This window comes from Cydia amplana, chromosome 19 (assembly GCF_948474715.1).
Source record: "Cydia amplana chromosome 19, ilCydAmpl1.1, whole genome shotgun sequence".
Lineage (NCBI taxonomy): Eukaryota > Metazoa > Arthropoda > Insecta > Lepidoptera > Tortricidae > Cydia > Cydia amplana.
This window is the reverse complement of record NC_086087.1, coordinates 5,263,295-5,278,173: the sequence shown is the minus strand read 5'-3', so window position 1 is coordinate 5,278,173 and position 14,879 is coordinate 5,263,295. Positions and strand designations below refer to the sequence as shown.

The 14,879-nt window shown below is 38.6% G+C and overlaps 1 protein-coding gene and 1 long non-coding RNA gene across 2 annotated transcripts in view; both read left to right on the top strand.

The window, feature by feature from the left end:
• The window catches only part of LOC134656993 (optomotor-blind protein), a 140,273-nt gene extending 127,157 nt beyond the window's left edge, over positions 1-13,116 (top strand). Inside the window, exons 7-10 of the mRNA XM_063512558.1 lie at positions 549-625; positions 10,964-11,097; positions 11,806-12,130; positions 12,803-13,116. Coding sequence (XP_063368628.1) covers positions 549-625; positions 10,964-11,097; positions 11,806-12,130; positions 12,803-13,037 — 771 coding nt within the window. The 3' untranslated portion in view covers positions 13,038-13,116. The remainder of the gene's footprint in view (positions 1-548; positions 626-10,963; positions 11,098-11,805; positions 12,131-12,802) is intronic.
• The window catches only part of LOC134657018 (uncharacterized), a 324,919-nt gene that overhangs the window by 241,593 nt on the left and 68,447 nt on the right, over positions 1-14,879 (top strand). The gene's annotated exons all lie outside the window — the stretch shown is intronic.

The window sequence follows — 14,879 nt, the reverse complement described above, 5'->3', positions numbered from 1 at the left end:
GTATTGCAGTATGTATAAGTTACTCTATAGTTTACGATGGGTGCTAGTTCTGCACTATGGCGGCAGAGCATTGCAGTAGTAATACCCCTTATTGCTCTTAACCAACAAAGCTACCGAAGTCGGAATTTTATTTCCATTTTTCTTTTAATTTTTTTTTAATAAAGTTTATTTTTTATTTGAAGGTCAGTTTAGTTAAATGTACCTAACTTGCTGAAAAAAACGACCCCACCTCGCACCAACCCAATTTTAATTTGGAATGTGTTGCACGAGAATACCGTAACAAACGTTGCAGAAACTTTCAATAAAGTTGGAAAAATTCTCGGAACTTTCAGGAAAATTTCATAAGAAATTAATGAAATTTCCATTTTGAAAACAGCATTCATTGTCATTGTCATTGTACATTACATACAACTAACGCATTATTGCACACCTCAATAGGCACAGAACACAGATTAAAAGTAAAGGCAGACAACAGGCGGTCTTATTCCTAGAGAGTGATATCTTCCAGACAACTTTTGGGTGCAGTACTAATTACTTAATATTTTCAGATAACGCAACTGAAGATCGACAACAACCCTTTCGCGAAAGGATTCAGAGACACCGGCGCGGGGAAGAGAGAGAAAAAGTAAGTATCTATCCCTTTCTATGGGCTCCTTCATATACATTTCCTGGGACCTTAGCCAAGATGACAATCCTACATCGACAAAGGCCAAACGTAAAGAGAAAATATACCGGGATGACAGATGGTACGAAAAGTCACGTAACTATTTATTTAAATACATTATTTAAGTTTTGATTGGCGTTTTCTATCAACTATTGTCATCTTGGCTAGGCCCCTGGTTAGCCATCCGTGTCATTAGCAAAATACGAACTTATTTTTAAGAAATTACCTAATTTATCTTGATTTATATCATATCATAGGCTAGGTACTTAGTAAAATACATTTCAAAAATATAGATTTTTGCTGTTTGGGTTTAATCAGTTACCGCATGGACTAGACTAGAGAGTCTAGAGACTTCACATTTTAGCGAAATATTTTCGAAGCAGATATGCACCAGTTCACAGTACGATAAATAAATTTTCCAATTCACGCCGAATACATGCTGATTCATCAAATATGAGGTTAATTTTTCGGGATAAAAACGTTAAACTTTTTATATTACCTACTTACTTTAGAAAATTGGTAAGTACCTACCTACCTATAGAGTATGATGCAATTTCACTCTTTAATTATCAGGTAGGTAGGTACTACTTTTTAAATAAAGTGTCATTCTATAGAACTTGCTAATTATGTAAACAAACCGCCATAAATAAACTGTCAAAAAATATGAATTTACTAGTGACTTTTGTTTACATAGCTAGCAAGTTCCATAGAATGACACTTTAAGTGCGTGTATTTTCTGTAGGTAATATACCTAGTATCGGTTATTGTCGTTTCTTAAAAAAACATGAAAATCATGTTCTTCCAGGTCAAAGACTGCATCAAAGAATCAGCAAAGAAATGTCGCAAGTTCTTAGAGAATCTATCTATCTAATGTAATACCTTTGAACGAGCAATTCTTGTTTATTTATTTATATTTATATATATTTTGGGGATCTCGGAAACGGCTCTAACGATTTCGATGAAATTTGCTATATGAGGGTTTTCGGGGGCGAAAAATCGATCTAGCTAGCTCTTATCTCTGGGAAAACGCTCATTTTTTAGTTTTTTATGTTTTCGCAGCAAAGCTCGGTTTCCCCGATATTATCATTAAAGTAAGTAATTAAAGTGATATATTAACGACCGGTGAGTACTTTACATAGTAGAAAATCTCGGGATATCAATTAACGCTTCAACTATAAGCCCGTAACCAACACGAACTTATCAATATATCGTGAGAAAATACAGTCAAGTTTTATAAGATAAAGCTTACGCTATCTATCAGATAAGATACACAGGCGAGGGGACACGTCGCATTAGAAAACACAATTACGCTAATAGCTATTCAATTATCAAAAAACACGGTAGGTGGCGCAACGCAACTAAAAGCTCACTGTAAGATTAATGAAGGCAAAAACTGCCGGCAGCTTAAGCAAAGTTAACAGCTAACGAAATTAGCCTCCTATCTCCGAATCTCGAATTAATTAGAGCAAGTGCCGACATTTCCGAACGCAGCGGCAGCACCGGCGCCTTCCAAATTCAAATTAAACCAATCCGGCGCCTCCTTATTCGTGTTCCGAGTTTAAACACGGCGAGTAACGGCTCGAAATGGTGGAGTCATTCGACTTGCCGCTTTTTTCAACCGTCTTTAGCGTGCAAGGGAGAAAATTGGATTTCCACGATAAAATCAGCTTTGCTTTTTTTCGCGGCGTAATTTACCCGTAGGATAGGTTCCGCGAACGTATTTGAATTTCGAACGAGAACTCAATTAGCTCTTTTGATGAATAGGTAAATCGGATTATGGGTTTTTTTCAGTTTAAGCGAAAATGTGGGTTAACGCGAGCCGCGATGCCTATTTGGCTAACTGTGTACCTAGTGAACCTAGTCTGCTTGACCTAGTTGAACTCATCCGATTTATTTAATTCTAAGAGATATTGTTATAACTCGGCGTTCAAAAGGTTAGCATAGGTATATCACTACATAGTATAAAACAAAGTTGCTTCCCGCTGTCTGTATGTCCCTATGTATGCTAAACACATTTTTATTTACAAATAAATAACTTATGAACTAAATACATCTATAAATAATACGAAATTAAAACTAACAACCCTAAATATATCTAAAATAAAACAAGGAATAAAAAAAAACTACTGAAAGAGGCCTCCCCGCGCTACCCCTGGCGCAAAGGTGCCCATCACACTCGCAGCGTTACCGCGTTGAATTGCGATGGACAGCCTTTGCACCAGGAAAAACCCGGAGCGCGGGTCAAGGCCTCTTTCTACTCAGGAATTAACATCGTCTGTGGCAGCAGGTATGTGTTGGCCCTTAGGTAGCCCTTAGGTAGCCCTTAGTACGAGGGGTGTTCAAAATATTCTCGGTATGAGAATGAAAACAAACAAGTACGAAAAGTTTGATATTTTTATTTTTCAATATACTCCCCCCCTATGTTCATACACTTAAAAGATCGATCAATTATTTTTTTTAATCCTTCATAAAAATATTTTTTATCTTTGGTGTAAAAATGCTCCTCCACTGCCGCCTTCAATGCTTCATCATCGGAAAATTTATTTCCACGCAGATCCTTTTTAAGATTGGGGAATAAAAAGAAGTCGCTGGGGGCTAAGTCCGGACTATACGGTGGGTGAGTAACAGTTTCAAACCCACATTCAACAATAGCTGCCTTGGCAATATGAGCAGTATGGACGGGGGCGTTGTCATGCAGAAGCATAACACCTTTGGTTAACTTTCCTCGCCTCTTTTCTTTGATTGCATCCTTTAATTGACGTAGAATGTTAGCGTAGTACTGTCCTGTGATATTTACACCTTTTTCTTTATAATCGATCAGTAATACTCCTTCACAATCCCAAAATATCGTGGCCATGACCTTGCCAGCTGAAGGGATGACCTTGAACTTCTTGGGATGAGCTGAACCCTTAATGTGCCACTGCATGGACTCTTGTTTACTCTCTGGGTCATAATGATGAACCCAGGTTTCATCTCCAGTAACTATTCTTTGCAGCACCTCATCAGGATTTTCACCGCACAGGTCAATAAAATCGGAACAACAAGCTACACGCATGTCTTTTTGAAGCCGAGTCAGCATTCGCGGAACCCATCTTGCACTTACTTTTGACATATTAAGATGGTCATGGATAATATCATGTACGGTACCAATAGAGAGATTGGTTACTTGTGCTATAGATTTTACCTTCACTCGACCATCTTCCAATATAAGTTTTTCCACTTTATCAATATTTTCTTGTGAAGTAGCTACTACAGGCCGGCCAGGTCTAGGGTCGTCTTCAACACTCTCCCTTCCACGTTTAAACTCGCTTGACCACTTTTGAATGGTAGATAAAGAAGGAGCAGACTCACGGTAAACACAATCCATTTCCTCTTTTATGGTTTTTTGATTTTTACCCTGTTTTGTCAAGAATTTTATCACGCATCGATGTTCTAATTTAGTTAACATTGTCAATTCCCACATGATGTTCATGTTTGTTCAGCAATTGCAGAAAAACAAAAGAACATCTCGGTTCGAATTATACTTTTTTTTAATGTCAATGAATAAACCTTAGCGGCCAGTAACGAAAGAAATTTTAGAAGAGGTTGTAAGATATCAATACCGAGAATATTTTGAACGCCCCTCGTAAGCTTATAGTTTACTTGGAGTACAAGTTTTGTTATTGTCATAGATCGGTAACCTTTTGCTTTTGTCACATTTATATTGAATAACTTTAATATCATAACCAAGGTTTACAGTGATCTAATGGACAGTGTTACTTGCCAAATTTAATGCTCAGGTGTAACTTCCCTTTCTTTCTTCATGTATGCTTAGATCTTTAAAACTACGTAACGAATTTTGATGCGGTTTTTTTATAGATAGAGTGGTTCAAGAGGAAGGTTCATGTATTTTAATTTGTTTACCCGTGCGAAGCTGGGGTGGGTCGCTAGTTATGTAGATAATTGTAAAAAAACACTCGTTCGCGCGTTACATTACACGCAGCTCCGTGTACACTGCTTAGGCGTTCAGCTTTCAGTCACGCTTCCGTTTTTTTTTTGGGAGATTTTTTTAAGGAGTTTAGAGAATTTCCTCTATCGTATCCTTTGTTGACGCCGGGATGCTTCTGAGCTAGACCTTTAGTTTCATAATCGTGCACAATATACCATACATTATTTAAAAAAATGAAATATACCTATGTCTGTGAGCAAATATTATTTACGGTAAAGAGAAGGTCGGATTATTAAATTATCATATCAAAGCGGGAATCTACCTAAGGGCCCGATTCGGATTTTGAACTAGGTATCTATATCTATTAGACGTCACCAAGATACGAGAACAATATTTTTAAGATCTAGCCTGACAAATTTGACATTTCCGAGATTCTGGAGATACTCTTGAACGATTTTCGCAATGTCTAAAACGTCTCGTTATGTATTTTTAGATCTCAAAACGATCTTAAAACGATAATTTAACGTAAAAGTAACATTGGTTGCCCGAATTGTGCTGCAAAATATATCTAGTTGAAATCTAAACTAGTTCGTATCTAGTACATATCGTATCGTTCTCTTCTCTAGAACAGATCTTGTTTTCCGAATACCGCGGTAACTCTTATATATTATGTACATGATCCCGATGTCCGTTATACATATTGTGTATGTATTACTGTGTATCTGTTTATATACAGTGTAAGAAACTGGCCGCAGACATTGTCTCGTGAATTACGATCGCGGTTAATGTTTATAAGCAGCCAGAACCAGTCGGGGCACTTTTATGGTTTGTACCACCCGCGATATCTATTACCAGTTTTTCTATTTGGTACAATTATGGCCTGATGTGTACCTGGTGCAGGTTTTACTGGAAATTCATTATTATCACGTGTTTGGATTAGATTTAATGACGTCACAAAAATAAATTCAAGGAGACGTTAAAGAAGCTATGGTTATCTGATTTGGCTGTTTAATTTGTCAATATTTCTATTGGATAGTTGCTTTATATTTTTCTAATTCTTTCCAATTTTTAGTGTATTTTCCCCATTCCTTTTTGTGTAATATATGTATGTTTTTCCTATAAATTTTGTATGTATTTATATCCTTTATCTTTTTGGTACCTTGTTGTACATTTTGCTGCATTCGTCACCCTCTTTTCACTTTCTCCTCTCATTTACTCAAAGGTTAACTGGAAGAGATCCCTCATAGGGATAAGTTCGCCTTTGTACTTCTCACTACTTGTACGTTATTTTTAATGTCTTTTTGTACAATAAAGAGTTTACTACTACTATTTACTAAATTCACCTTATATATTTTTTTCACAAAATTAGGGATCTTCTCTATTTCTGTTTCTGTATGATTGGATCGAATTTTTGTTCTTTTTATTCAGTTTTGTCAGCCAGAAAATATGCTTGATTTATAAATGTAAATCCAATAAAACCCGAATTCATAATGTAACTCAAGAGATGATACAAAGATTAAAAAGAAAACAATGATCCACGCTACTACTTATAATGTAGGTAACTTAAAATACTTCAATGCACCAAAGAGAATTTTCAATTATTGCAAATGTATCATGAAAAGTTTTGACAGATAGTTTCGATTTCGATGCCACTTGAATGAAACAGACACCAATGTATGACTAAATTGACAGGTAAGAGGCCTGTAAAAAACTATATTTCAACCGCCGCCCCAATTTCACCACGGTGACAGGTGCGACAATTGTAAAACATCACTGTTACTGACGTCACAGGCATCCATGGGCTACGGTTACCGCTTACCATCGGGTGGGCCGTATTCCTGTTTGCCACCAACAGTGTATTATATAAAAAAAACTTTATTATATCGGAAAAAACAGATATTTCTCTTACCAAGTTTCTGACAATTGTCACAAGAAACACGACAATTGTCACATAATTCCGACACAGAACTCATTTCCTGTCAAGAATTGCCGACAATTCTTTTAAATCTTGTGACAATTGTCAGAAACTTGGTAAGAGAAATATCTGTTTTTTTTTTCGATATAATAAAGTTTCTTTAAATAATACAATGATGGTGGCAAACAGGAATACGGCCCGCCCGATGGTAAGCGGTAACCGTAGCCCATGAATGCCTGTGACGTCAGCAACAGTGATGTTTTACAATTGTCGTATTTGTATGATTCCATGTACATATGTATATATTTTTAAATCTAATTTATATTACACCTTATGTGTATAATTGCATGAATTCTATAGTAATTTAAATTGTATTTCTTTTTCCTTATTTTCTCGTAATGCATGTTAATTATAAGAATAAATTTTATAAGATGTTTTTTTTTTTAAAGATGTGTCCCGCCGAGTTTGTTGCCGGTCCCATATTGGGATACCCTCCTCCAATTGAGGGGGGATTTAAATCTTCTCGGGGCAGAGGTGTAGGGTTGGAGCCGGTCTACCTAGCTTTATTTGACGTTCATAAGCGCATTGTAATTATGCCTACTTGAATAAACTATCTTTTATCTTTATCTTTGTCGCACCTGTCACCGTGGTGAAATTGGGGCCGATGTTATAATCACATGCACATAGGGTTGCCACATTTTTAGCATGTGTTCCCGATTCCCGACCAAGTGAAAATTGTCCCGAAAAAGAGCTTCACGTTATAAAACAATAATTTCAAGTTCCGAACTGTCGTCGAGCGAGCGAGCGACCCGCGTCGAGCCGTAATGGGAAGAGCAGCTGACGTAGTGCCAAAAATATCGTTGTTTTTAATACTTATTACTTTAATTTGAATGTTTTTTTCCCGACTTAAGTCCCAAAATCCCGAAAAATTTATATTTTTTCCCGATAATATAGCGCCTTTCGATCTGGCAATCCTACATGCACACGTTACGTTACCTACGTTAGCTACACGTAAGGAATCTTTAATTCGCTCACACATTTTGCACCGGACGCGCTCATGCCGCAGCTTCCGAATTAGAGCGGATGAGCCGGATGCCGGAAGTTCTTTTTTCAAAATGGCCGCCGGCCGGAAGGGCGGGAAACGTGAGCGTTTTGACAAACGCCGCGCTCGGGGACACATGCCGAGCATATTTCATCGTCCCTTTGTGGCGGGTGGACGTGCGGGCAGCGCGCCGTGATGCCCTTTGCCAAGATGTTGGTGGTTATGGGTGCTTGAATATGGAACGAATTTATATTTTAAATGGTCTTGTTTCATGGTGCCTTTTTAACTTAGAACTGAATTTTTCATGTCATTTCAATGTATTGTACCTAATCACTACACATTCGTTTCTAAAGTGCAGTTTGTACTATAAATTCTATTGGTTTATTACTGTTACTGTTTATTTATTTAAAAAGGTATAATGTTTCAAAAGTCACCGGATCCGATTTAGTCTTCTTCATAAACACTTTGATTTATTCCTCTTAAAACATTTCAAAATTCTAAGTACACATTATAAAGCAAATTGAAATGATTTTATGTTTATCATATTTATTAAGTGACAAATTAATAAATCAAGGAAGTCTCACCCTAGAGAGAATCACTTACCACCCTACAAGGCTTACATTTAACCAATGATTCCCAACTTCACCAAAGATAATCAAATCCCTAAATTCATCATCCGAGCTTTAGGGATAAACTACAGGGCATCAATAAAAAAAAGCGAGGGGAACGGAGCGGGATGAAATTTGGTGAAATTACGAGGCGAGCCACCCCTAGAGTTTACATTGTAACGCGAACACCCTAATGCCGGCAGTTTAACTTAGGGTTGCCACATTTTTATCATCTTTATCCGTCTTCTCAAAGCTTAGGTTCGCGTGACTAAATGCAATTGCTCTCCGTGCAATCTGATTGTACAACATAAGGAGCGCATTTGGCAATCCGTCGAGGTTTGGGATTGTTTCTCGCGCGCTTTCCCTCTAAGATGAAAGTAGAGATTGACTATTATAGAGACAAAATCAAATGTAAGATTTTTGGTGCTCACTTGCAGAGTATATTGTATCAGAGCAATAACAATACATTAAAGATAATTGTGTTGCAAAATCGAAAGTCTCAAGTTTTTATTGCGGAAGATGTAGGTGCCTATAATTATGTTTGACATATTCTTATTACGTTTATTTGTATGTGATACCCAACGCAACAGAAATATAATTGTTCATACTTAAATCTAGACTCCATACATATTTAAGTATGAGCTCTAGATTCTAGAGCTTTCACCCAATATGAAGCTCTGGGTGAAAAGAACCTAAGAAAATATCTCAAACTAATTTCGCTTTCTCAAAATAGGTATAGCTTTGAAAAACTTTAAAGTCTCCATCGTCAACCCTAGACCGCAGGGGTGGCCCAAATTAAATTCTATCAGCGACAATGAGACGAGTTAATACAGGCGACCGCGGACGACCCTAAAACAATGAGTTTGCCGAAAGCAAATCATTGCGCACTATTGTCATGGTAATTATTTTCGAAAAACCGAGCGTTTATGAGAGTTGGGAGTACGGCGTACGGCCAACTAAAGTAAATGACTGTTTTATGGAACTGATGCTTGGATAGACATAACACCATTAAACCTTTTTCTACTCCAGCACTTAAATGTGTCAATTAAATGACTGACAGTGATATCTAAAGCAATGTCATTTGAATGCTTTGTCTATAGGCTCATAAGATGACTGCTAGCAGTCATCTTATGAGTATAATACAACTGCTTTATTTTTTTTAAAGATACAAGTTCCGATCATCTTGATTGAAAGAGGTATGTTTTCATTTACAATAATAACTCTTTTTTTGTTTAATAATAACTCAATTTTTTTTAAATAATAACTAAAGTTTTTTTAAATAATAACTCTTTTTTTTTAATAATAACTCTTTTTTTTTTTTTTTTTTTTTTTTTTTTTTTTTTTTTTTTTTGCTGCAGCTGTCATAGAAAAAGTAATGTATGCAACAGCTCATAATTGGTTCTTAAAATTCTCGGGTCTTTTTTTACAAAACTCGACTACGTCTCGTTTTGTAACTTCGACCCTTGAATTTTAAGAACCCTTATTATATCACTGTTGCATAAACTACTATAAAAGTAGTGTTTGTTATATCAATATAAAATTATATCTAGGTAGTATGTCAATGAGTCATTCGATAATCGTGACATTTTTTAAAGAGTAAATCTATCTACCTAACTCCATTTTACTAGGTACTAGGTATCTACAAATTTGTGGATTAAACTAAAATAGAGATAATTTAGCAGGAGATACATTCTACTGCAAATGTAATTCCTCGAAATAGTTTTTTTTTTAGTTTTTTTGCTAATGCTATAGGAAACGATGCCTTTAGTTACCTTGCCACATTTTCGTTTAAATATTATGTTTACTATAAGACATTTTTAATAAGATCCTATAAAAACACTAAAAATAAAAACCCTAAACGAAAACTATATACTTAATGGTACGTGACAGCGCCGCGTTAATAATTTTAAAATGACAGTGTGCACTTTGGGGGCGTCAAACGGTTGACATTTCGGTAATGGGCCGCAAAAGGTTAATCATCTCCTAATGACAGCGAAATTCGACCCACGGCAATTTGCCCTTTCGCCGTTTTAGGGTTAAGAAAAATATGTTAGGTTTAGTATGTTGAATATTTAAGAATATTATTAAATTTAATAGCACTCCGACTGCACACTGCACTCCGAGTGTGCGACTTGCAATCCGGAGGTCGCGGGTTCTAAACCCGGCTCGTACCAATGAGTTTTTCGAAACTTAATGTACGAAATGTCATTTGATATTTACCAGGCGCTTTTCGGTGAAGGAAACCGGACTGCCTTAGCCGATTCTTGGGATTAGTTGTCAAGCGGACCCCTAGGATTCCATCAACCGTGGAAAAATGCCGGGATAATGCAAGGAAGATGATGATGACCTCAGTTGTTACCAATGTAACTAAACTCTCATGCGAGTTCTCGGATACATATACAGGGTGCTTCGTGTAACAGGAGCAATAAATTAAACTGTAGGCTGTACTCCTCAAACTGACCAACATTTGTTCAGCAACTTTTGAAAATAACTCATGTTTTGATTTTTATTACACTTTTAAGTTTATTCTAAGACGCAATGTATTGCAAATTTTGTTATGTTTAAAGCGTGACAAGCAACATCAAACACACTGATATCAGCGTACATTGAAGGCAATATTTATTTTGTATGAAAAAGAGGAAGTCTAAAGTATTCATAATTTTTAAAAGTTGCTGAACAAATGTTGGTCAGTTTGAGGAGTACAGCCCTTAGTTTAATTTATTGCTCCTGTTACAGGAAGCACCCTGTATATAATTAATTAGAATAAGTTTTTTGTTAGTAAATTTCGCAATGATAACACGAGTAGTCTGTCCGTGTACCGCAGACAGGCGCTGCTGACGGCGCGCTCCGAGCCCCGAGACGAAGACGACGAGCGGCCTCTGGACGTCGGCGGCCCCTCGAGTCCGCCGGCCCCGTCCAGCACGCACCACACCAGCACATGTGAGTAGCATAGTTGTACCGCAGACAGGCGCTGCTGACGGCGCGCTCCGAGCCCCGAGACGAAGACGACGAGCGGCCTCTGGACGTCGGCGGCCCCTCGAGTCCGCCGGCCCCGTCCAGCACGCACCACACCAGCACATGTGAGTAGCATAGTTGTACCGCAGACAGGCGCTGCTGACGGCGCGCTCCGAGCCCCGAGACGAAGACGACGAGCGGCCTCTGGACCTCGGCGGCCCCTCCAGTCCGCCGGCCCCGTCCAGCACGCACCACACCAGCACATGTGAGTAACTTACTCATGTTAATAGAAAGAAGTCTCAAATTTTGTCGGAAAAAAACCATACACTAGATTTAACGTGTGGTTTTCGAAAGTGGCTACACCTTCGAACTGAAAGGCCCTAAGCTAGAACATATTGGACATTTATCTAGTGAGTAAGCAACTTGGCTGCTACTTATCTTCAAGCCGCAGAAAACATTCGAACTCTCACTCTCCTTATTAACCACTGTCAACATATACACCAATCAGGATCAGAATAAACGTGCCATTATAACCTGAAGACCGAAATGTATGTACACTCAACATAATTTAAGGAATTAAATTCCTAACATATTTGTGATTTTCCACGACCCAATCTAAGCATAATTTGTTGGAATTGTCCGGTATGTTTTTGGGTAGTTATTCATAAACTAAATAAGTTTTTTCTCTTGCAGCCTGGTTCAGTTCTACCGCGGGCGACTCCGGCGCCGAAGAGGTCAACGAGGCCGGCTCGGACTCGTCCTGCTCGGGCGGCGCGCGTGCCTCCTCCCCTCCCGCGGGCCCCTCCCGGCCGTCGCCGGCGCCCGACGTGTCTCTCGGCCCCCCTGTGCAGCCCCAGTTACTCCCCTACCTGTACCCGCCGTCGCTGTACCCACCGCCGTTCTTCCCGACGCATCAGATGCCGCCGGGTCTGCTGTTTAACCTGCATCCGCTGTTGCAGCAGTACTCGCTGCCACCTCCGCCTGCTTTGCCTGCGCCTCCGATGGGGAAAACGCACAGGTTAGTGTATTAATGAGTTGTGATTTCAGTGTTAGAATAATTGGTTTACAAAAATAGAAGGTCGCATTCGGATAGCGATTAGAAAACTCAATCTGTCACTCAAATTTATAAAGGCGTTTAAACAGTGACATCGCCAGTTTACCGCTGCTGAGATTGCAATCCGAATTTCCCCTTTTTAGGGTTCCGTACCCAAAGGGTAAAAACGGGACCCTATTAGTAAGACTCCGCTGTCCGTCCGTCCGTACGTCCGTACGTCCGTCCGTCCGTCCGTCCGTCTGTCACCAGGCTGTATCTCAAGAACCGTGATAGCTAGACAGTTGAAATTTTCACAAATGATGTATTTCTGTTGCCGCTATAACAACAAATACTAAAAACAGAATATAATAAAGATTTAAGTGGGGCTCCCATACAACAAACGTGATTTTTGACCGAAGTTAAGCAACGTCGGGCGGGGTCAGTACTTGGATGGGTGACCGTTTTTTGCTTGTTTCGCTCTATTTTTTGTTGATGGTGCGGAACCCTCCGTGCGCGACCGCGACTCCGACTCGCACTTGGCCGGTTTTTAGACTACATTTACTACTCTATTCTAGGTAAATTATAAAGCCATAATCTTACAAACCATCAGAAAGAAAAAAATAGATTTAGGTCACTAAAGGCACTAATCCCCCACAGGTTCGCACCTTACGCTCTACCCGGCTTGGGCTCCGCGTTCGAGCAAGTCGCCCCGCGAGCCCGGAGTCTGAGCTCGTCCCCCGCGAGGCCGCGAGTCGGGTCGCCCCCCGCGCGAGCGGCCTCCGCCGACCCCCCTCCGGACGCCCCCACGGCCACCGCCACGGGCACCCCGCCGTCGGACCTGAAGAGCATCGAACGGATGGTCAACGGCCTGGACGTGGAGACGCAGGACTGACTCGGGAGAGCGTTGTAAATACCGTGTATTTATATCGATGTGGCTACGCCTGGTGCATTATTCGCGTCTTCGATGATAGCATTATGTTTCAAGCTTCCGCTCTATGGCTGCCTGTTTTATAACATTATTTTTTGAAAGCTATTATGCAAACATGTCAATACATGAAATTAAGGAACATAATACACTAGTGCCACTCCAAATGGCTTGGTGGAGAGGTTAAACAGTTTTGTTGAAATTGAACTTTTTTATTAGAACATCTGTATATTAATACCAATTCTGCCAAATCGTTATTCTATTTATTATAACGCAATGAATGATATTAAGTGAAGATGCCAATAGATGCAGCCAGGCGCGGCTTTTTTGTATCGTTCCTATTTTTTTCTGTCGAGTTCTATTCGGGTCGATATTCGTATACTGAATGTAAATAGTTAAGTTAGGTTAGGTTGTTAGACACCTGTAAGGCAGTTCAACGTGAACTGTGACGTCATAAGTGTTGACGGGTCCCGTTCACATTGCGCTTTTTAGACTCCTAAAAAAAGGTATCTTTAATCAAGTAATTTACTAAAGACATTCAAGCCTATGAGACCTATATTTAGGGTTCTGTACCAAATAGGTAGAAAGGAACCTTTTGTCATATTTTTTTTAATTGCAATTTGTAACGAAATTTTTAAACATAATTCCAGAAAATTCGATAACTAGTATGATAAAAAAAATGTAATTACATAACTACATAATTTGAATTTTTGGTGAATTTATGAGCTAAGCATCAGAGTTATATCGAAATATACTTAGTCTGTTCTAACGGGAAATATAGGTTTGATAAATTCGGTTATAACATAATATAACCGAATATATCAAACAACAAGTCAAAATAGTTTAACTTTGCTGTCTAATAGGACTCTATGAAGCGCATGATATTTATGTTTCATTAGGTACCTTAGGGTCGACAATTTTTGATGGAAAAAATATGACTTTATGAGTGTTAGTCATTTTTCACTATCTGGCATTAAAAAAACTTTTTTAGAATGAAAAAAAAAAAAAATTTTTGCTTTTAATGTTACTACAAGTAGCGTAACATTTCTTGCGAAAAAATTTTTTTTTTTACTTTTAATTTATAAAATTAATTTAATTATTACTGCAAATACCTGCAAAACCATATTTTTTCCGCAAAAATTCCGACTTATCCCATAACATTAACATCGAACACTACACGTAGGATACACGACACACAATAGTAATCACTAATAGTTTTCCACCGGAATAGCAATAGGCTTAATATAGAAACCTTTCGAAGTGATGGATCTGCAGTTGTAGCATTATACACTGCTTCACTGTTTTTTAGGGTTCCGTGCCCAAAGGCTAAAAACGGGACCCTATTACTAAGACTCCGCTGTCCGTCCGTCCGTCCGTCCGTCTGTCACCAGGCTGTATTTCACGAAACGTGATAGCTAGACAGTTGAAATTTTCACAGATGATGTATTTCTGTTGCCGCTATAACAACATATACTAAAAACAGAATTAAATAAAGATTTAAGTGGGGCTCCCATAGAACAAACGTGATTTTTGACCGAAGTTAAGCAACGTCGGGCGGGGTCAGTACTTGGATGGGTGACCGTTTTTTTGCTTGTTTTGCTCTATTTTTTGTTGATGGTGCGGAACCCTCCGTGCGCGAGTCCGACTCGCACTTGGCCGGTTTTTTTTACATCTCTCATAAAGTCTCGTCTAAAATAGTCTAAATTAAGTACGTACATTTGCGGGAAATATTGGCAAGAGTCACTTGTCACTGTAGTGAGAAATCATACTTTCATTTTCTTCTGCTAGCATTAATCATATTCATTATGC